The sequence below is a fragment of the Sphaerodactylus townsendi genome, linkage group LG01 (assembly GCF_021028975.2).
Source record: "Sphaerodactylus townsendi isolate TG3544 linkage group LG01, MPM_Stown_v2.3, whole genome shotgun sequence".
Lineage (NCBI taxonomy): Eukaryota > Metazoa > Chordata > Lepidosauria > Squamata > Sphaerodactylidae > Sphaerodactylus > Sphaerodactylus townsendi.
This window is the reverse complement of record NC_059425.1, coordinates 47,623,224-47,646,145: the sequence shown is the minus strand read 5'-3', so window position 1 is coordinate 47,646,145 and position 22,922 is coordinate 47,623,224. Positions and strand designations below refer to the sequence as shown.

Sequence of the window (22,922 nt, the reverse complement as noted above, 5' to 3'; positions counted from 1 at the left end):
CCTTGCCTTTGGACCTGGTGTCACCCTTGGACCTTGTTCTATTGTGCCCAGGAGTAGTGCTGGCTCTGGATCCCACTACCTTGGACCGTGTGCTAGGTTGGTAAATGTCGCCCTTCCCTCAACAGCCTCTGCTGTTCCCAATCTAGCTTTCATCTCTGTCTATAACCTGGGCTCCTTAAAACTCTGTGTGTTTTGCCAAACTGCATGTGTACCTTCATTATTTTTGTTATTTAATAAAACTGTTAAACCTCACGTACATTCTGGTTCCTGCTGATTTCTGAAGGGAAAACTCCTGTATAAATTGATGGTGAAGATCTCAGTTACTACCCCTCTCGCGGCACAAGGTCTGTCCCCTGCTAATTACCCAAACTAAAAGGAAACAGACCAAAACCAATTTGGCTAACACTCCTTAAGGTTGTGTATCCAGGGAAGCTAAACTCCAAAGTCTCCATTTTACAGCTTGTTTCTGACAACTCCACCCAATCCCTGTGTACCTCATCAGAGGAATGGTTGTATTTCATTACTCACATAGAAGACCTTTTCCCAGGCCCAAAGCACTTACACTTGCTGCTTGTCACAAATGTGTTATTTGGAGTCTACGAGACTGTGGGAAACTGGTTAAATCAGTAATGAAAACATAGGATGAATGTCTATGCGGGTTGAAGTGTCATGACAGTACAAACAGTCTGGACTGCACAAGAAGTCATTGACATTTCAGAATTAAAAGAAACAAAAACTATCCCATGTGCAGGTTTTTAGAGCTGAATGCAATGCAGAGGTGTTAAGCCAGCACAGATATACAGATTGAGACTGGTGGTGATAAAATGCTCTCTTGTCCTTCTCCTTAATAAGGGTTCTCTAGCCTATGTATAGCCAGTGTATTGTTAATCTGTTTTTCCAGGAAATAGCAGTCATCTATAGAGTAGCACAGTGTCACTCGCTCCCACTCACCCAAAAGAATTTGCAGAGCATTGGTGTGCAGTTCTAGATTCTCTGACTGCTGTTCCATGATATCTATCTTTTCAGTGTCTTGGTTATAATAGCTGTACACACAGGAGTAAGCCAGTACCTGGTAGAGAATAAATAACCATGATTTACATATTCTATTACATATTTCTATTTCATTCTAATTTCTATTCTAAATAAATAATGCAACAAGTACAGCAAAATGCCTCTATTGACCAAACGTCAGTTACTCCTCACTTGTGAGATTTTAAGATAAAGTCATGTTTGTAGTCGACCCACGTGGTCAGCGTAAGAACGAGACGAGACGCGGAGATAACATCTGGTGGAGATCGCCAGCAGCGGGAGCCCGGAGGTCCGTGTTCCTAGCGAGTCTCTCGCGTGCTGGTTCCTGGCACCTTTTATTGTTATTCTATCGGGGGCGTGTAGGAGGGAGGACCGGGGGGAGTTCGGAGAGCTGGAGGCGGAGGTCGAGATCATCATGTGATGCATGATCTCACCTGGCTAATGCGGAGAGGAGCCGTAAGCGTCTGGAGCCTAATCCTCACCTGGGGCAAGACCATTGTCCTCGTGACTGAAGAGCTGGTGACAGTTCATGACCCGTGACTCATAGGGGGATGAGGAGTGGGGGTGCGGTGCGACCAGAAGGCCGTGGGTCCGTTGGCGTCCCAACGTTCTACCACGGTGCTGCTGGGTCAGCAGTGCATTACTACATCTCCTCCTTTTTTTACATTTAGAAGGGGACCTAAAATGCTATGGGGTGATTTAAAGGGACGCTTGTCTCCTCCGCCCGTCTGGTCAAGCTGACCGAGCTGCTTGTGTAACATTAGAACTTGCCAGGGGTAAGGGAAATTCAAGGGGCTTCTTACACACGTTACAGGCAATATTAGACACACATTGAACTTAAACAAGATCCGATAACGAGGCACAATAATTAAACCAATGCAGAGCTGCACAATAGCACTCAACCATCCTCCGCAGCCAGCTCCAGAGGTATTGACCACCAATGTAGCGCAAAACATCATATTTCAGATTAGATACAACTTCTTGCAGCTCACGCACTTTCCTATGAATCAATTGGGGAATTATCAGAAAGATTAAAACAACACATATTATGTACCTTCTCACAACCTTGGTGATGTAATAACAATAAGTAATCAATAGCGTACTCCATTGAAGCCCAGGGTGCGCTTTGACGAAAGTTCCCGCTGCTCCGGAGGCCAGAGCATCCAGAGCAGTGGAGGTAGAGTTGATGGACTCTAGGGCAATGGCCAGCCGCCAATAGTCTTAGTATTGTAAGAAGCGAGTCCGGGACTCCCCACTAGGGAAGTTGCGGAGGAGACTTAACTCCGCCGAGATATATCGCCCGACAGGAGGAGGTCGAAGGCAGAGCTGTGAGCGCGCGCGGCCCGGCTCCCCGGGTGGAGCCTGGGGTAGACGATGGTGAGGCGATCGAGGGCAACAAAGAGTTCCGCAGAGAGTCATGGAATGTAATTAAACGCCTTCCCGCGAAATCGCGAACCAGCCCCTGGGGAGCAGGATGTTTCCGAACACGGGGAATGTCCTCCATGTGTGTACAGTTCCAATTGGCCGAAATAATTTAATGGGCCCGGTCGTTCCTCCTCTCGCTTATTGCGATGCGGGCGAGGTGTTAGGATTCGTGGGTTACGACAGTCTTTGGTGACAAGGGAGAGAGCCAGCCGGAGGGCTTTGTACGCATCGGTCCCCAGTCGGGCGCCATAGAGTACCTGATGGATGAGGCATTCATGAAGGGCTTCAGCCCCAGACTCCGCCAGGAAGTCTCCGGCGCTTTGCAGATCGGGAGCAGGCAGGAGCTTAGCAGGCTCCTAATTCTAGGTACTGGCCCAGGCAGAAAGATGAGACGCTGGCAGCAGCAAACTGCTCCTGAATGCTGGTCTGGTGAAAGCTCGTTGCGGCCGCATCGCCATCGCAGGAGGCAAGCAGAGCAGGCAAGGATGTACCGCCGAAGTTGGCGGTGATGATCGTGAAAGAGAGCGCACAGAGGTTCTGGTGTCTCGGTGGTTCTGCTTACAGCTCTGTGTTTATTGGTGGTCGCCTTTGACGCTCTCCCCAGGTCATTCGGGTCTTTAAGGCACGACGGGCGTTCCTGTTGAGATCGCTGGCTGGATCCTTTATAGATGTTCTCCGGATGTAGTTGGTTTCTTCCCGGCTTATTCCATGGGTTGGTCTGTCATAACGGATTCACAGGGACCTGTAGGAAGAGGGACTGAACACACCCCTTCCCCAGGTTATAAGTTCGGTCCCTGCCAGGCCCCAGCCCTGCATTTTGATGCATGGAGATCGGGATCGCTTTGTTTGAGTTGGGTTTAGAGTTTAGAGTTTGATATAAGAAGGCTTTGTTTTGCAGTCTGTGAGTTGCTTAATGCAACTCTCCTACCTCTTTAATTGTTTGACAGGGAGGGCAGGAGGTAGGCCAATTCCGGTGGAATTCGGCTCGCCACCGGTGGTGCGCCAAGGTGAAAGGTCCCTACCGGGGAGGAACAGGCGGTCCTGGGGATTGTGGGTATGCATGCTTAATCAGCAACACAAAAGGGCTTTAATGGGCACCGGAGAATGATGCACCAGGTTAGAGGCAGATTCCTCGCACACAAACAAAAAAAAGTGTACTTTTGCGGCGGGTTTCCAGAAATTTCACAGACCTTGGTGGCTAACGCAGGAAGCTGGATGGTGCTAAAATTCTTAGATCGAATTATCTTGGGAATTGCCGCCGGTGATCAGCTTCCTATGGGCGAAGCTGCTGTTACTGGCCTTTAACGGTAATTGATAAAGTTACAGAAGCGCCATGCGCTAACCCAAACGGAGTTTGGGTATTAGGGCATAATGGTGGCAGCCCTTTAAACTTCGTCCTGACAGTTGGGCAGTATCAGGACAGGCCCAGATTTTAATCCAGGAGGGCCAGTCAGTTAATTGGCCCTTCTACTGGTCGAAAACAGAAGAGGAGAGGAGGGAGAGGGAAACAGTTTTACCGAAATTAGAAAGTAATTTTCGAGGGCACGATTGGGATCAATGATCTGTGACGGCTTTATCCATCCCAGACCAAAGTCGCTTTGACCTGACTCATGAGGTCCCTTCCCAGAGATTGACATGGATGTCTAAGACGATATGGACTGTGAGCCGCCGAAGTCCTGGCTAAGCTGACCGAGCTGGCTGGATGCTCCTGGCTCCTCAAGGTTTGTCTCCCCCCCCACCCCCCCAGATGTAGAGCGGGCAAGCCCTCGGTCGCCACTGGTCGGGCCACCTCGGGCTGCTCTGATGATTCTGCAACATCAGCCGGTGTCCACCAGGCCCTTGAACATACATCCTTCATGGTATAGCTTCCAGGTATGGAGCTCCCTCGATAAGCCTCCACCGGCCAAGCACGGTGGTGTAGGCCGCCATGTTGGCTGCTGGGGCTTGTACTTTTATTGGGTCGGCAGCGGCAGCCGCATGGGGCAAGAGAATCAACTGAGCTTAGCTGGCTCCGCAGGCAACTCCTGTGGGATGTTTGTCCAGACTTGGAGATGGATGGGTTCCTGGTGCGTGGAGTCGATCACTCGACGGTACGAACAGTCCCTGTTCAGCTGCAGAGGCTCTTTTGGCAGCACTAGCCCAATAGTCCCGTAGGGATGGGCTCGCTATATCAAGGTTGGGGCGAAGAACCTCGTGGGGAACTTAAAGGAGATGGGCTGCGCATGCAGCAGATGCCACGAGAGGTGGGGTGGTTTTGCGCAGGGCCTTTGGTGTTTGGGTCTGCTCTAGTATTCTCCCTCCTTGGTCCTGGTTAGAGACGCCTGGCGAGTTTTATCGGCAGTCGCTTCTCCAGTGGAAGCCTTCGGCATCGTTGCCGGCACCGGTTTGTGGTGGCCTTCTCCTCCTGGGGAGGCGACCTCCTCCATCGGGTTGTAGGCCCCCACCGGCTGCCTACACCGAAGTGTCCCCGATTCGCCGCGTTAAAAGCAGTCATCCTGAGGCTGCCTACCGTGGAGAGTGCTGCGCGATGGTATTGCCAGCTTGCGGGCGTGAGGACTGAATATGTCCTGGCAAGCCTTCCAAGCATGTCGGCCAGTTCAGGATTTTGCCCAGGCCCGTTGATTAAGTTCGCGCACTGCGGAGGCTCTTCTTTGGCGCAGGGCTATGAGGAGCTCGCTTTGGGCCTTCGCTATCTGCTACTCCGCCTCTTGAGCTTCCTGGAGCCTGTTCCCACAAACTCGCATAGGGCTCTTGGGGTTTTGCCGGATGGTGGAGAAACTCTGGGTTGGCTGGCCGGCATTGGGGACTTTGATAAATGCCTTATAGGCTTAATTCAGAGGCTTAATCGCAGTGGCGGCCTCAGGCAGGACAATCTGATCGCTATTGGCGAAGCATCGAAACCGGTGAAGCTGAGCGTTGCGTAGGCGCCACCGAGGCGCTCCCGTTGATGCATTGCTGGCGAACTCGCTTTCCCAGATCACAAATTGTGCAGGGCCCAGGAGCATGCTAGTGGTTTTCCAGTCGTCCGGAACCATTAGGTGATTCCTCGCATTGCCCTCCAGCATGCCTCCTCACGAGGGGCTAGTGATTCCACGCCTCGTGACGCTTATGGCCTGGTGCGAGGATGTTATAGTTTAAAGGGCGGTAAGCCGACAACCACGACGCTTCACCCCTCGGTATCTGTGAAATGGACGGGCATAATGTGTTAATATCGGCATCGGGTTTTCCGCCAGGGTTTCTTCTGCAGATCGTGGCTAATACTGCTCTGGCGAGAGCTTGAAACCCGCGCCATTATTTGGCGCTGGACGGAGGTGCAGTGGCTTGAAATGAAGCATGGGAGGCGGCTGAGCCGCTGAGAGTTTGAAATGGGCTTAAGGAGCAAGGGGCAGAAGGAGCATACGGCCCAATTTAGTGGATAGAAAATCGGGTTGAAATTGAAGGTGAAAGATCGAAGCGAGGGCTGCCTACAGCAAGGAGCCATAGGTCTGCAGGCTGATGGCTAATACATAACATTGTCTCCATCGCCAGTAGCAGTGACATCGGGCGCTACGCAGGCTCTGCGCTTAAGAGTGCGCCCCGATGTTTTCCCCAGTCCTTAAGATTCAATGTCCCCTCTGGGTACCTCATGGACACTGAGCTTCAATCTTCAACCAATTTGGCGCGAGCTCCTTCTTTATTACGCCGGGACTCCTGCCGCAAGATTTTCGCTAACGCTTAGTTCCGCCAACGCGGCTTGTCATAAGTTCTGCTTTTGCAAGCTCCCATACTCACCGTGTTCCGGCGGACGCAGAGCAAGTGTCCTAGGACGCTGCGTCTCTGGAGGCCATCCAGAGGACAGGTATGCATACCAAACGGTGGTCCCTGAACGCGCCGATCCAGCCGGACTTCGGTATCGCTGCCCCTTCCCAGGCCCAGCGACGGTGAGCAGGGTGGAGGTTCGAGGATTCTCGGGTTTCGCACCAGCTTGTAGCTCGACCCACGTGGTCAGCGTAAGAACGAGACGAGACGCGGAGATAACATCTGGTGGAGATCGCCAGCAGCGGGAGCCCGGAGGTCCGTGTTCCTAGCGAGTCTCTCGCGTGCTTGTTCCTGGCACCTTTTATTGTTATTCTATCGGGGGCGTGTAGGAGGGAGGACCGGGGGGAGTTCCGGGAGAGCGGGAGGCGGGAGGTCGGGAGATCATCATGTGATGCATGATCTCACCTGGCTACGTGCGGAGAGGAGCGTAAGCGTCTGAGCCTAATCCTCACCTGGGGGCAAGACCATTGTCCCTGCGCCCGGTGACTGAGCCAGACAGTTCATGACCCGTGACTCATAGGGGGATGAGGAGTGGGGGTGCGGTGCGACCAGAAGGCCGTAGGTCCGTTGGCGTCCCAACGTTCTACCACGGTGCTGCTGGGTCAGCAGTGCATTACTACACATGTTGCAATAAATCAGTGTGTAGAATGTCACAGCAATTCAGATTCACTTAAATCCATCATTTTCAGTATCTGCTGCATTCCGTTGCTTTTCTCTTTCCACTCCCACCCCCCCAACCCCAATTTGTCTGACTGTTGTGCTTGTTCTCAAGGCAAGAGCTCAGGCACCTTTCCAAAAATGTAGGGCTGGATCAACTGATGCCAGAAAATGAGTGAAAAAACTGCAGCAAAGAAGAGAAAACCAGCGAGCAGGGTAGCATATGTGCATCCTGCCAAAGCCTGTTTCTCAGAACTATGCACTTACTTTCCGTGCCTGTTCCAGCATTTTGCAGGCATCGACAACAAATGTCAAGGTCCTAATCTGTGGCACATCACTGATAGTGGAAACTCTATGTTGCAGATTCATGGCGAATTCCTACGAAAGCCAAGAAAACACTATTAACTGACACTGCTTTTCCTGTTATCTCCACACATATACCATCACTTAAGAAAAAGATCTTGCCCTGTTTGTTCACATTAAGCACTGTTTCAGGCCAACAGCTCTGTTTGGCAATCTGGCTAACTGCTCCAAGTCATGAATTCCAAATAACATAAAGAGCTTCAAGTCTTCTTTGTAATCAAAACCCAAAGTTACCTTTGTAGCCAGAGCATGAACTATTACTAGGGCTACATGCCATGCCCTGTGAGGAGCAGCTTAGGAAGCTAGGAATGTTTAGTGTGAGGAAGAGAGGGTTAACAGGTGACATGATAGTCATATTTCAAGTTTGTTTTGTGCTGCTCCAGCGACTAGGAGAAGGAGTAATGGGTTCAAAATATAGGAAAAGAGATTCTACCTAAACATTAGGAAGACCATCCTGACTGTAAGGGCTGTTTAACAGTGGAATACGCTGCTTCAGAGGATGGTGGAGTCTCCTTCTTTGGGGGGTTTTAAACAGAGGCTGGATGGCCATCTGCCAGGAGTGCTTTGACTGTATTCCTGCATGGCAGGAGGTTGGACTTGGCCTTCGTGGTCTCTTCCAACTCTATGATTCTATGAATATTTTCTACTCTACCCCACTATTGTTGGTGAGGCATGATTAGGCAGGTGCCTATTCTCTTTGGATATTTTAAAATATTTATATAGTACTAGCGGGCCCGGCCACACGTTGCTGTGGCTCAGTCTGGTGAAGTGGAAAAGAAAGAAAAGGGGAAGCAAACGGTTAGAACATGTGGCATTGCCCAATGCTTGCAAGGGAGGGGCAAGGGGGCCCTCGCTCCCCTCCCTCTCTCCCGTTCCCTCGCATGGCAACCCGGCCGGTCCCTCCCTAACGTTCCCCTTCCTCTGCTAGGGTGGGTGGGCCATGTGCAGGTGGCTGTCCCTGTCCCTTTCTACTGCTCCCTTCCCTTTGCAGGGCAAATTATCTGAGTGTAAAACAGCGGCTGGGAGGCATGAGCTACGCTTGTGTTCAAATTTCAGAGCTGCTCGGTCCAACAGAAAACCCCTGGGACTCCTCCCTCACCTTCCCCTTCCTCTGCTAGGGTGGGTGGGTCATGTGAAGATGGCCCGCCGCATCCCTTTCACTCCATAAGGCAGTGGTTTTCAAGGAAGGCGTGGTTGGTTCCCTTTGGTATCAGAGGGTGGGTGTTGCTTTGATGGGCCAGCAGATGGCGCTTGTTGCAGAACAGAACTGTGGTTCCAACTGTCACAGGTGTAGCATGTACACAATAACTGGCACTGAAGTTGTGACATGTACAGCAACAAGAGAGGTGTAGAAACAGTACGTAAAACCTGGCCGCACGCATAAATGCGACGTTGTGTGAAAATTCTTCAAAGCAATTCGATCCAGTAGTTTGGGAGATTACCTGTCAGCAGAAAAACGAATTGGATAGATTTCTTTGACATATATATAGACTGGGCAGAAGGGGCTCCAGACACGCGTTGCTGTGGGCTTATTGTGAGTGAAATGGAAAAGGAACAGTAGCAGCAAATCAATTGCAGAGGCCAGCAGTACATGCTCATGCAAATACGCGAGAGCCTGGATACAATGTGCGGCTGTCATTGGATGTGTGTTCGAATTCCTTTGAGGGGGAGGAATGGAAAAGGCACCCCTCCCACACACATCTAGGCCTGGCTGGTCATGATCGCTTTACCTGGGAAGTAAGTTTGGTTGGTGGCACTGGGTGTAGCCTCTGAGGAGACCCTCTGAGGGACCACGACCTTGCAGCCATTCAAAGGAAATATGTCCATGCGGTTGCTGTACTGAAAGCTTACTCCTGGAGTAATGCGTTGCCTGGTTTTTCTTAACTGTAACCGCAGTATTTCCAGGGAATCTAGGGTGCCTGGCCCCTACTGCTCCCGGCCCCTCCTGCATGTCGCCCCTCACTCTCTTCCCTCCCTCACTTCTCTTCCCTTGCATGCCACCCCTCCCCCTCCTTCCCTTTCCCTCCGCTAGGGTGGGTGGGTCATATCAAGATGCTGGGCCCCCTGCCTCCCCTCCCTTGCATGCCACCCCTCACTGTCTCCCCTCTCTCACTTCTCTTCCCTTGCATGCCTCCCACTCCTTCCCTTTCCTCCCTCTCTTCCCTTGCATGCCACCCCTCCCTCTTCCTCCCTTCCCTCTCCCTCGTGTGTATGTGTGAGTATGTGTTTCACTTCCACTCCAGTTACTGCCTATGTACTGTTTCCACTGCTCATATCTGGCCATCTGAGCGAACATTCTAAGCAGCACGAACATTCTAAGGGTGACAGTTACACACAGGCAGCTGCATGTCCTTCACCAGGGAGCGCCAGGAAAAAGGCGTCTTACCTGGGCCAGGTGTGAAATTTCAGGTATGTGAACATCTAAAAACACTTTCGCCTGGCTGACTATAGTGGCTGGGAATTTTCAGAGGAATTGGCCCAGCAGTTACCGAGGTATACTATCATCAACAAAAACACTGTTAGCTTTTTATATAGAGAGATTTTAAAATGTTTATATAGAGGAATAACCATTAGATAAATTGGGAATGCAGCCATTTGAAAAAATTCTACAGTATAGTATGTTTACTTTCATAATCTGCCCTGCCTTCTCCCTTAACAGTAGCCAAAGACCGGCTAACATACGTTCTCTGTCAAAGAAATCCCCAACTGTCACAACTGGTTGGACGTTACAAAACACAGTTCTTTACAGCTCTGCAGCACTTTGGTTTCTGATTGTTCTGTGTACCAGATTCATCACTTATATCTGAGTGACTGCTGAGGCGGGAGGCAGGATTGTTCAGAACTTTCCCACCACTTGGTGGTGGGGACTGAGATACCCAACACCCCATAGTAAAAGGGGAAAAAATGGAAAGAACTGCAACATACCCCCATTCTTGCTAAAAACTACTTTCTAGGGGAATTTCTAACCCTATGGTATAAACCAGGGGGCATACATTGAAAATGCTGGGGGGAAGAATTAGGACCCCAACATAATTCAAGATAACTTGTGAATGAGGTAAGAAGATGCAGGCTCAAGTATGGAGAAGTGATCCTCACCTTTGCTTGATGATGGAAAGTGCACCTTTCATTGTAGTCCTGGAAACGCTTCTCCTGTCGAGCTGCTTTGCTCACCTGAGGGAAGAAGTGATATACAGTTGTACCCAGACCAGCACCACACTCCATATATATGCCCTGTACTCTAGTCACAGACTCACCATAGCAGAACAGTTGTAATAATCCTTGTGGGTGGGCTTCCAAGGTTTCAGGCAACGCCAACAAAATCCATGGTTACATTTGGCACAAGTCATGCTGCCCAGAATAAAGAGCAGCAGTTAGTTCAAAGGCGTGGCTGGCATCTTAGTCCCATAAACTCCACAGGCTAGAACAAGGGCTCTGGTCAGAGCTGTTGATGAGTAATGGCATTCAATGTGACTATCTTTGGGGTAGAAGTTTCTAAGGCCACTTTTTAGGATTTCAGGAGAACAGGATTTCACAGCAACTGTTCAGGTAAAACTTAGGTCTGCTTTCTGATTTTTCACTTTACTTGGGTCAAACAAAGCAAGCAAGCTCCCATGTCACGAAAGAGTTCCTTGTCTAAGATTCCTTGGATCTTGTCTAAGATTCCTTGTATCATCAAGGACTAGTAACCTGCTGGTGCAACCCTGATCACACTGTTTTATTAATGCAGTTGCCTTAATTGTTATCCAGAGCCCACAAAGCAAGTTTCTGAAGGCTAGAAATATCTTGTATGTTTCTGTTACCTAACCAGAGGCAGGGAAGATGTTTTGTAGAGGAGAAAGGCAGGGTAAGTACATTAAGTCCAGCAAATGTTTTGCTATCTGGCATGTGATCACCCTAAATTATGTGACATCATCCACATAGTAAGCTCCTGCCCCTCATACATCATATCCTGCATTTTCAAGAGCATTCCCTATTCCCATTCCTCCAGTGGGTCAGCTTCATGACTCTGGCCATTGTTGAGTGTCTGACAGCCAGCACTTGGATGCCTCCTTCCTCTCAGCCAGCCATGCACTGATGGGAATAAGTTGTGCCTTATGACTTCCAGGCAGCTGGCTCACTTGTCTACCTGCTGTGTGGAATTATTCCAAAGCTCAGGGGGAAGAATTCAATTTGGCATGGATGGGCAGTTGCCCTAGTGTTCCCAAAGAGGTAGGGTTTGGTTTCTACAGATTCCTCAGACTGGGTCAGAGCAACATCCTTGAGTATCTGGCACATTTGATTAACCAGCAATTCACATTCCACATATATGCTAGACAACAACACCTTTAATGTATTTGATACTCCAGTCCATCCCATTTGGGAGCCATGGTTACCTCCAAAAACATGGGTCAGGAGTCGGACCTGGAGGGGTCTCCCCAATCTGGGGAATAATTCAGGAGGACAGTGATCGCAAGGGGATGGGTTAACATTCTGAGAATGCTCTACTGCACAGAAGGAACAGTCTGGCTAATATCATACATAACTATAACATAACAAGTTTAGCAATAAAAGTCCCCAAGGAAGAATGTTGTACATCAACTATGGTTTAGCTGTATTTTGAAGAATGACACATCGTCTTTATTTAAGGATTTAGTATTACGAACATCCCATGGCGAGCTACTACTGAGACCAATTACTCTTCAAAATCTTGCTTCTTTTAGCCATAAGCTTTTAATACTCACCTTTTGGCTGTTGGATATCTTCACAGCGTGTGCGCCAGACTTTAAATTAAAAATCTCCTCTTGGGGAATCCTTTACAGACTGTGAAAATCGCTGCTTCACCTTTCCTTCCGTAAGTGACAAATTTAATCTCTTTCAGACCCCATGTCAAGATACCTGTCTCAAAACCTGTGCCACCACAGCTTATGTCTTTCAGATGTGCAAGTCTCTCGCAAGGAGCCAAAATGGACTGACAATACTACAAGCAAAATCCACCCATATCCAGTTCTCTTCTTTCTGCTCCGATAGCCCTGCAAGTTTTCCATCTCATGAAGACGGAAAAACAGAAGGAGACTGGATTTCACACTCAAACATGGCAGACCAGATACAGGAACCATTAACTGAAACGCCTCAACAGATCAAAGGCCTTGCTTCTTAGTGTGTTTGCCTTACTCTTTAAGCTACAAAGCTCACAAAAAAGTACTCACTGAAGACATCCTTCATTCTTCTCTATTTGAGACTGGCAGCTTGGGCAACGCTTAGAGATGAGCTTGGCAAGGTGCTTGCTTTGAGCTTCCACAGTCATCCCTTCATAATATCCACCATCATCCATCCACTGGGACATGTGGCTACAACTGGCGGGGTAGTGAGCCTAGAAGGAATACAAAACCTAAGTTATGTGGAGAGCAAGGCACCAGAGTAACAATTCTGTAAGGAGGCAGCAGCATTTCCCTTCAGTCTCATTTCAGCCTAACCTCTGGGAAATTGCAGTTGAAGCAGGAGATCCACGAACACTTTGAGCAGGCTTCTCCACAGCCAAGGCCTTCCTTGCAGAGAATCTGATCACAGCCTTGAGGGTTGGTGCACCAGGTCAGGTTCGAACAGCATTCCACATAACCCCTTAAAAGAGCTTTCTCATACTGCGGAGGGAAAGGGGAAGGGTCCGCACAAGATAATATTTTGAAAATTAATTTCACATCACATTTGGAACAACTATGACATTAGTTTTAAATCGATGGTTGAACAAAATGCAAAACAGTCTTTTAAAAATATTCCAAGTCTTTATCGACAGGGAAAATTTACAACCCTAAAAATGAGTGCTTTACCTTGATTATTATTTTCATTTCTGTATTCCAATCTTTATTTTAAAAGGGGACCACATCATAAGAAAGGCAAAAGGTAATGTCACACCATGACATTTACTAGGCAGACTACGTTTACAGGGTGGTCTGCCATTTGCCTTCCCCGGTTATTTACACTTTACTAATTTTGTATATAATAATAAAACCACACAGAGCAAATAAGACAGCTTAACAGAAAAAAGATATGAAAAAGAGTCCTTTGGAGCAGTTTACCATGGAGGTACCTCTCTTGCTCTCTGCTATGTTCTGGCCCCTAAGTATTGACATGCAGTTTTATGATATATGAGCTTGAACATATTGTGAAAATGATAAACTTGATTAAAACATGACCTGGTGGTTTGTTTGAGACACTTAAAGTATCTGTCATGACATTATGTAAGACATATTCTGGAATCTTTCAGCATTGGGAACACATTTAGGAAAACTGTTTAAATTACTGAAGTCATAGAAAGATCCCTGGGTGTAATAAAGAACATTGGCTGAATGAGACAATAATCAGAAAGCAATAAAATTAACCAGTACCAAAACTGAAAGGTTCATCATCTGTGGCCAAGACCCTCTGAACCATCAGCAGAAGGTACTAACAGAGCCAGAACTTCCCCAGCAGCCCCTTAAGATTTCCAAAAAGCAAGGTGGTGAAGGAGCCTCATGGATGAAATGCCACATGGCAGGGAGCGCTGCAGTAAGGAAGGAGGACCCTGAAATAGCAACAATCACCAAAGTTGGTGGTGTGATTTTGCCCCATTTCCTTTCCTTAGGACAGCTTCCAGGGTCTTGTAGAACTTTGTCTATGACGTTATTCAATCACTAACCTCAGCTTTTTTAGGGAGGGGGCACTTATAGAATTCTGGAAGAAGGCAGAGAAACATCTGTTTGATAGGGCCCAATCTCATACAACAAGCCCTATTTGAAAGGCTATTATCTACCTCCATGCTTTCTCTAAAGGAAAAGGTTCAGTTCCTTTTAGAGGACTCTGACTCTCATCATACTTATTTAGTTGCTTGTTTCTTAAAGGCTGCAGAGAAAGTCAAAAGGAAGTGTTTTTACATATGGGTTTATTTAAGCGTTGTGATTTTATTGTTCAAGACCTTGGTCTAAAAACAGGGAGTCTGAAAAAAAAAGAATGACTAAACTTTCATGAAGATTCTATTATAGGAGGGAAAATGGAAGAAAGTGGTACCAGCTTCACTACACCAAACATTATTTTTAAAAATATAATATTATACATCTTTCACTTAGAAAAAATGGAAGAAAATCTGTATGATGGGATTTGCAGCACCAAAGGTGCAGTATTGATAAGGCTGTTATACATATATACATATATCCATTGGGACTACCCTCAAACTGAAGTTTGTTTGATAGACATAATTGATGTTATCACCAGTTGTACTATCTCACCAAATCCAGAAATCAAATTGAACCACAGAATCATAAAGTTGGAAGAGACCACAAGGGCCATCAAGTCCAATCCCCTGTCATGCAGGAATACACAGTTAACAATGGTAACACTGTTTCAGGTGAGTAGCTGTGTTAGCATGCAGCAGAAGAGAGAGATTTGAGTCCAATAACATCTCAAAAGAACTACAAGGTTTCCAAGGTGTAAGCTTGTCAAATATTGGATGAAGGGAGCTTTGACTCTCAGAAGTGAATACACTGGAAGTCTTCATTGGTCTTTTAGATGCTATTGGACTTGAATCTTGCTTCTCAGATTTGTATCAAATATAATGACAGAAAATGAACCCTTAATAATTAGTTGGAAATATGCTTTCAATAGCAAAAATCTTAACTGCTACTAAATGGACATCAGATAAAGCTCCCTCAATTGCAGAATTATTTAGTAAAATCTGGCATGTAGCCAAATTAGTGCAATTAACGGACATACAAGTTAAATAGAATCCATTAAGAAAAGACAATTTTATGCATCATGGGGTTATTTTGTATGATAATAGGTCATTCATTTAATGCTGAAATTCATTTGCTGTGATAAATATATGCATAAACAACAGCTGTCTTTGTACAACCTCTTTAATACAAGCTCATTAAGTCTTCCGTGCAATTATTCCAGTTTTAGCTGCTTTTGTAAATTTTAATGAAATGTTTATTAAAAAGCAGAGGATATTTGGAGAAAATCATTTGGAGTAGAGTATAATTCATAAGATCTGGAGTCTGGAATGTTTTTGGTTCACACACTTATTTTGACATGATAATTACAATTCTTTACAACCTCAGTATATGGGCTCACAATCACAAGAACAAGCTCTCACTTAGAAAATATGGGCAAGTAGTTTCTCTTTTTATGACTGAACCCTGAAATTTACTCTAAGTCAAACAAAAGCAATTCCAAGCCTCAGACCAGTGATACTGCTGATATGAGACAATCACCCCAATTATCCTAACACCAACTTCTTGTGCAGGCTTCCAGTTTCAAATATTTATCTGTTGCCTTATACACACAGAAGACTTTCACTGTGAAACTCAATTAGAACACTGCTTGGTAATAAAGACTTATTCTAGTGTCTTTATGAAATAAGAAACAATCTCCTTGCTTTACACAAAGCTTGGCTGTGCATCTTCTGAGATTCCACAATTATATTAGATACCACAATATTTGATACCAGACATGAAATTTCATATTCCAATATATTTTACAAAGGCTTTAATGTAACTTTAATGTTCTTTCAAAATGACATGTTTATAACTCTTAAAGCTTTCAGTATAGGCTTGAAAGTATGTGGAGCTTCTCAGAACTTCAAATAGTACCTGCATGTGCACACTGACTGGCGTTTCCACTGATCAGGGAAATAAACCAGTGCAATGCATAACACTCTCTTTCTAACTGACCTATCCAGATTATGCAAATTTAAGGACCAATGTCTATTTGACTACCATATAAAAAACAGAGAATTCAGCTGGCCTTAGTACAAAAACTGGATCACCAGCAGAGGAGTTTCATTCCTTGAGTGCAGAATCTATTCATTCCTGGCAACATGGTGAAGGGACCAAATGGGTAGTTAATACAGTTCTACATGAAAGAAGGATTTGTCACATCTACCCATGGGGTCTAGAACAGTGGTGGCGAACCTTTTCGAGACCGAGTGCCCAAACTGCAACCCAAAACCCACTTATTTATCGCAAAGTGCCAGCATGGCAATTTAACCTGAATACTGAGCTTTTAGTTTAGAAAAAATGGTTGGCTCCGAGGCGTGAGTTTACTCAGAAGCAAGCCCTACTGCCAGCAACCGAGCTTACTCCCAGGTAAAGGATCGCGCTTTAGTTCTTCGCATGAAAATCAGTGAGGTTTAACAGCACTTAACAGGGTTACCTATTCTGCTTCCCCAAAACTAGGTCTTAGCTTTAATGCTAATAATCGAGCCCAGCAGCGCAGGCCAGCCTAGATGTGTGTGGGGGGGGTGGGGGGGTGGGGAGGGCGACTCTGTTTGCGCATGCCCACAGAGAGGGCTCTGAGTGCCACCTCTGGCGCCCGTGCCATAGGTTTGCCACCACTGGTCTAGAACATAGCCTGTAACGAGAGCAGCAAGCATGTATTTGCCAAGCAAACTGCTCCAGTTTCCAAGGAAGTTATCCAGGTGGTGGTGTTTTTGTAGACAGAAAGGTAGTTCCAACTTAGCTATATGAACTGTAATGGACTTTAAGGACCATCTTCTCCTATATGAATCTACTGTCAACTCCGATATCTTCATAGGCCTCTGCCATCTGAAGCTAGATGGATGGCAACCCAAGAAAGAACCTTCTCAGTCATGGCTCTGAAACTCTGGAACTCTCTCCCCATAGATGTTAATCTGTTTCCCTCCATTACTGTCTGCTGCCAGTGTGTGAAGACTTTTACATTTTGCTTCAAATATCCCCAGTTACAGTTATTAGCCCTCTACCCTGGTTGTGGCGCTATGTGTGTTTATCTCTTTTTGTTGAATTATTTTATATATACTTTATTTTAAATGTTGCTTTAATGATGAAATGTTTAAACTTGAATAGGTGTCGAACTCGCAGCCCTCCAAATGTTATGGACTACAGTCCCCATCACCCCATGGGAACTGTAGTCCATAACATCTGAAGGGTCACGAGTTTGACACCTGTGGTTTAAAGGTTTTGATTTTTGCCACCTTGGGAACCTCATTTGGGTGGAAAGATGGCATTGAAATGTTTTAAACAAATAAACAAATAAATGTATGAGCAATTCAGAATCATAGGACTAAGTTATATTAATGGCCTCACCTATGACAGATTCCAGACTACAGAAAAAAGTAAACATTCCAATGACAAAGGCTGCCTTTTTCTAAGTATATATTCACCATGAATACAGAGCAGGAACTCAAACCTACAGTAGTTTCTCCCTTAACTGATTATAATTACTATGCCTACCTTGGCAATGACCTCTTTAGAGGAAATTATGGAGCGGATGAAGTCAGTAGTGGGTTGTGCAGGGCAGTCAGAGATAGGACACGTGCAATTCAGAATCAGGTTTTGCTCAATCCGAGTTGCCAAGTATTCATTCCAGCAGGCCTAGTTGAAAACGACATCAGGGGAAGAGATCAGCTAGACCTCTGCAAAATATTACCACCCCAGATAGCTACCCAACTGTAAAGAAGCCCCCTGGTTCAAGTCTGTAATCTCTTCAGGGTTAACACTAGATAACCAAAACACAAGAAGTATTTCTTCACAAAGTAATTAACGTGTGGAATTCACTTCCATGGGAGGTAGCGATAGCCACTAACTGGCCATAGAAAGGGATTAGACAAAGTCACAGAAGAGAGGTCTATTAATTCCTAAAAGACTCAATGACTAAATGTTACTTTCATGTTCAGAATCAGCAACAGGTCAGGGGGAGATTTTGGCCTCCATCTCCTCCTTGATAGGTTTCCAGGGGCACCTGGTTAGCCACTGAGTGAAAAGGAATGCTGGACAAGATGGACCATGGATCTGATCTAGTACAGCTGCTCTTATATTCTTAAATAGGGTGAGAACATAAAGTACAAGCATATGAATAATTAAAGGACAAAGCAGGGGTGTAGAATGCCTCCAGTTTCTAATGCACAAAATTGCTCAGAAGATTGGACGGGAAGGGAGAAGAAGTCTCCTTCCTGCCCAGCATCTACCATTCAGAAAAGTAAGGGAACCAATCCTCACCTTACAGCAATAGTGCATACAACAGAGAACAGGTGAATTGTCTTCTGGAGTCAGCTGATTCACACACACTGGACAAACGGTAATAGGATCCAAGGATGGCTGGGGATTTCGCACTTGCAGCCCCGAGGAAAACATCAGCAGCTCTGGGTCCTCTGTGTAGCGCTGAATGAGCACATCTACATTCCATTTACAGTGAATAAGCAAGTGCTGGGCTATGTCTGCAGACAAACTCAATGTATCTGAGACCCTCTGCACGGTCTGGATCATCAGCACCTCAATCTCCTCTTGGCTCATTGTGCGTCCTCTGGGCAACAACACCGTCTCCATGAGAACTTCCATGCCAAGGCTGAAGGTATCTAATCTGTCAGAGCAAAAGGCGGTATCAATAACATGTAGGCAGGATCCCGCTCCTGTGGTGCACTCTATAGTTAGATATGAGGTTACCTGAAAGGAGAGAACTTGTTGTCCGCATCTGTCGCAGAAGTGGCTTTCCTGTTCTGGCTATCAGCATTCTGAAAGATGAGCTGAGCCTGGCCCCGGTGAGGCGTGGAAGGCTCTGCGGAAACATACTCCAGGAGTTGAGGGCTGTCCTCCTGGCGCCGGATATAGCCCTGGCTCAGCAGATGAAGGATGCAGGACAGGACATCAGTGCTGCTGCATGAAAAGCTCAAGAATTTTAGAGCTGAGCTGGACTCCCATTTCTGGCAGGCATCAATCACCTGAGAGAGGCAGAAAGAAAATTTAATCCTGTTTTGGCTGGGCAACCTGACTCAATTGCAAAGACCAGAGGCCTTCCAGTCCATCATACCCTGAACACCAGATTGTCAATATGTATCTCCTTTTCCTCTTTCAGAATTTGGATAAGGAGGCAGCAGATGATGTTCCTCTTCTTCTCCAGAGTACTACCCTCATTCTCCTCCACATTCAGATATGTCTGTTTGGGCAACAGCCACAGGCGCTGGCCTGACACCTGGGCCAACGTCCTCTCATTCAGCCTCAGGACATCTAGAATGAAAAGACAAGGTCTTCAGCATCAGGGCTGTCTCCAGCTTCTTGCATTCACAGCATACTGCCCTCCATGAGACCTGGCACGGCCAACTGCTCCATGAAGTTAACAGACGGGAATGATCCCACCCGTTTCTCAAGCCAAGGTCATACAAACATCCCAAAATGGATCAAGGTCACTTATCTTCTTCTCTCCCTTCCCCCACCTCTTTGGAACCCTCTCTTCACTATCAAACACCAACAAGGGGAAAAGAAGTCAACCAGCTATGTCATCAGGGATCAACAAAGGACCATACGTGTTTCAACTTATTCAACCTTCAATCTATGTATGACCATTGAGGAAGGCTGAATAAGCTGAATTGCGTATGGTCCTTAGTTGGCCACTGACATAGCGCTATCATCAACAGTGTTTGGGGTATGTACAACAATCTCCACTGATTATATTAAAGGTGTAGACTGAAATTCAGGTCTTGTGCGTTTAACTAACTTCCTTGTGTACACTAGATAATAAACATATTTGTTTTGGTATAGATTTTATCGTTTTCCGTTCAGCCTTTGTGGTTCTCAACCTCTCTATACTTACTGTGATTCTGGGACAAAATCCCATTCTCACTTGTCAGAGGTTTCAGCGCATGCCCAAGGAGGACGGGGGAGAGATTAGTGGCTTGTAACAATGTCTCCACAGAAACTTCCTATGATGAACAGGAAAAGCAAGAAATGGGTTACTTTGTAGAGAGAGGCCAAAGGGGAATGGTAAGATATCCCTTGGTAGGGGATTCCCACAGTCTCCCCAAGATATAGCACAAATACAGAAAAATTCTCTACTTGCAAGGTGGAGGCCTTCTGGAGAGAGAGGCCACAATTATCCGGAAGACAGTTATTTGCACTGACAAACAAGAGCTCTTATAGAGACCACAATTATAATGCAAACAGGCCCTATTCAAGCTACCATTTCAGCACCATCATTAAATGCACAGAAATTCTGACAATGCACAAAAGCAAAGGAAATTAGGTTTTGTTGGATTCCATAAATCTAAAACATTCTTGTTGAATTTTCTGGCCAGAAAAAAAAAATTATGCAGTAGGAACCAGTGGTCACTTTTGGCCCAAGTCTATGGGGATGTGGGCGATATCCCTGGCCAAAAACAGATGGGAGACTAATAGAGACTGAGCCAATGTCCCATTAGTCCAAAATCAAGCAAAAGTTACGACAAAGTGCAAATGTGCACGATGTAGAAATTGACCACACCAAAGCATATCTAGAAGTAGAACAGACGCTATTCTCCATGATGCAGAACTCAAATAGTACTGCATAAACTTCTACCCAGAGGTGTCCAACTCTGGTGCTTCAGATGTTCATGGACTACAATTCCCATCAGCACCTGCTGGCATGGCCAGCATCTTAAGCGCTGGAGTTGAACACGCCTGGTCTACCCTATTCATTTTTTTCTTCTTCCTACATCTGCAGAAAGTAAAAGGGTATATGTAGTTGTCCCCCTTCTTTATCCTAACAACCCTGTGAGATGATTTAAATTGAAAGAGTGAGACAGACCCAAGATTGCTTGGTAAGCGCCGGGCATAATGGCGAGTGTTACCCTGATCTCCCAGTTTGATCATTATACACCACTGCTGTGTTCTCTCAATACTGACAATCTTGAAAATCATACGACGACGTAAAGAAATGAAGAGAGAATGAAGGCAGGCAGAACCTCAGCACTGTTGAAGCACAGGAGGATGTACATCTGCAGGGTGGACACATGCAGGGTGCAGCCCTGGAACCACAGCTCTGCATTGCCCAGCCATGTCCACTGTAAACGCCGTGGCTTCGTGTGCTCCAGCCCAAAACGGCTCTGACCTGAATGAGAAAAAAGTTTGAGTCGGGGAGAAGGCCACTAGTGGGCTCATGCTTCCCCACACCCCCACTGCCCACAGTTCTCCAAGCCCTCAAAGTCCAGGCTGAACTAGATCCCACAAATGATGCGTCGTCTGAAGCTGTCTCACACCACCAGACTGTTGATTGCTTCAGTTCCCGTCATCTTACTCTTGCCTGGCTGTAGCTCTCCCAGGCCTCAGGGACATCTCTCTGTCCATCTAACCCAAGATTCCTTCTTGCACAAGCGCTGAAATGGAGACTTGCTGTCATGCGCCTGCCACTGCTTTATGGCCCCTTTCTGTGACCAGGCACCAGCTCTTTTATCACTACCAACGGCCTTCAGGGTGACTACTGGGCCAAAAGGGAAGGGTAGACAACAGATGACAAGAAAGCAGTATTCCTCCCATGAGCTGGGCTAACTCCCTCCCCCCAACAGCACTGTAACAGCTTCTCTCTCCACCATGGTGGGCAGGATACTGCCTCTGGCACCAACACACCATGTGTGTATGCGGGGGAGGGGGGGAGGTCCAGTCCACAAAGATGCCACAATGGAGCCACTCCTCTCTCAAAAGATACAACTGCTCTCAACACTGCCTTTCTAGACCAGTTTTAGTTTTTGGGACGACGTCCTCATTCTACAGACACCACTCGATTTGTCCATTATCAAGCTACAGCCCAAGGAAGGCAGAGAGGATCCCTCCCAACACTCTGATAGGCTCCACACTCACTTCTGGGTATAGAAGCTCAGGCAAACTTGCCCGGGCAAGTGTCTGACTCAGGGATGTGGTGAGGAGGAAAAAAGCCACGCAGGCTCACTCCCAGGTAGCAGAGCGGGGAGACGGTCCAGCAGCGGGGCGACAGAGCCAGCACCTTCACCTCCGGCTCTTCCTCCTGGCTGTTCGGCTCCTCTTCCATTACCTGGGAGACCAACAGAGCCAGTGTCCAGACTGTGGGGCTGAAGGGCAGCACAGGGTCCAAAGGCCCTGACTGGGGAAACATTCTGGGGAAGAGGACTTGGCAGCTGAGGGTCTTGGCAGAGTCCTCCCCCCCCCCCGCTCCGCTCACCTCTCCCACCTCTTCCTCCTCCTCACCTTCCCTCCTCAGTAGTCTCTCGGCCCCTGATCCAGTTCCAGCAGATGTTTGTCCAGCTGCTGCAGCTGGAAGAGGGTGCAGAACTGCACTGCTACGCTGCTCCCTCCTCCAGCTCACTCAGGTTCTTCAGCATCTGCTGGGGGAAGCGGTTGGGGAAGCAGAGCCCGATGTGCTCCACCACAGCACTCTCCAGCCACGTCTTGCCCTGGGACAGCAGCCGGTCGCCCAGGTAGTACCTGAAGAAACAAGGAGGACCCTTTCAGCTCCAGGCCTCCCCATCGGGCCCTGCTGCCGAAGGCCTGGACCACGCACACCGCTTTCCCTCCCATATCCCCAAGTAGAAAGGGAATCCCAATCCCTCGAATCAGTCCCCTATTCTGCCCCAGTATGTGAGGTGTTTGGCCATGCCCAGCCATGCCCCTCCCTCCCTCCTCCCCCCCACCCCAAGCACCTTTCTGCTTCTCCTCCCCTGCCCCTCCTACAAAGTCTCCCTCACCGGGTAGAAATGCTCAAAGGTGTTGGCAAGTTCCCAGGCCAGGACAGGAAGAGGACAGGCTCCAGGAGCTCTCCTCTGCTAGGGCACCGCAGGGTCTCCACGTTGTCTCGAAGGTCTGCCCAGCTCTTTTGGATCCACACATCGATGTAACGTGGCAAAGCTGCTGCAGCTTTCACCTGGGAGGGGCACAGGACCAGGG

The 22,922-nt window shown here is 47.3% G+C and overlaps 1 protein-coding gene across 1 annotated transcript in view; it reads right to left on the bottom strand.

The window, feature by feature from the left end:
* Window positions 1-22,922, bottom strand: part of LOC125425084 (cullin-9-like) — a 79,106-nt gene that overhangs the window by 4,837 nt on the left and 51,347 nt on the right. The window contains 18 exon segments of the mRNA XM_048482581.1: window positions 952-1,069; window positions 7,177-7,287; window positions 10,369-10,443; window positions 10,527-10,620; window positions 12,459-12,622; window positions 12,726-12,890; window positions 17,493-17,633; window positions 18,258-18,618; window positions 18,702-18,976; window positions 19,066-19,262; window positions 19,846-19,954; window positions 20,972-21,117; window positions 21,864-22,053; window positions 22,201-22,221; window positions 22,224-22,328; window positions 22,331-22,483; window positions 22,724-22,762; window positions 22,765-22,899. Of these exon segments, the coding sequence (XP_048338538.1) occupies window positions 952-1,069; window positions 7,177-7,287; window positions 10,369-10,443; window positions 10,527-10,620; window positions 12,459-12,622; window positions 12,726-12,890; window positions 17,493-17,633; window positions 18,258-18,618; window positions 18,702-18,976; window positions 19,066-19,262; window positions 19,846-19,954; window positions 20,972-21,117; window positions 21,864-22,053; window positions 22,201-22,221; window positions 22,224-22,328; window positions 22,331-22,483; window positions 22,724-22,762; window positions 22,765-22,899 (2,599 nt within the window).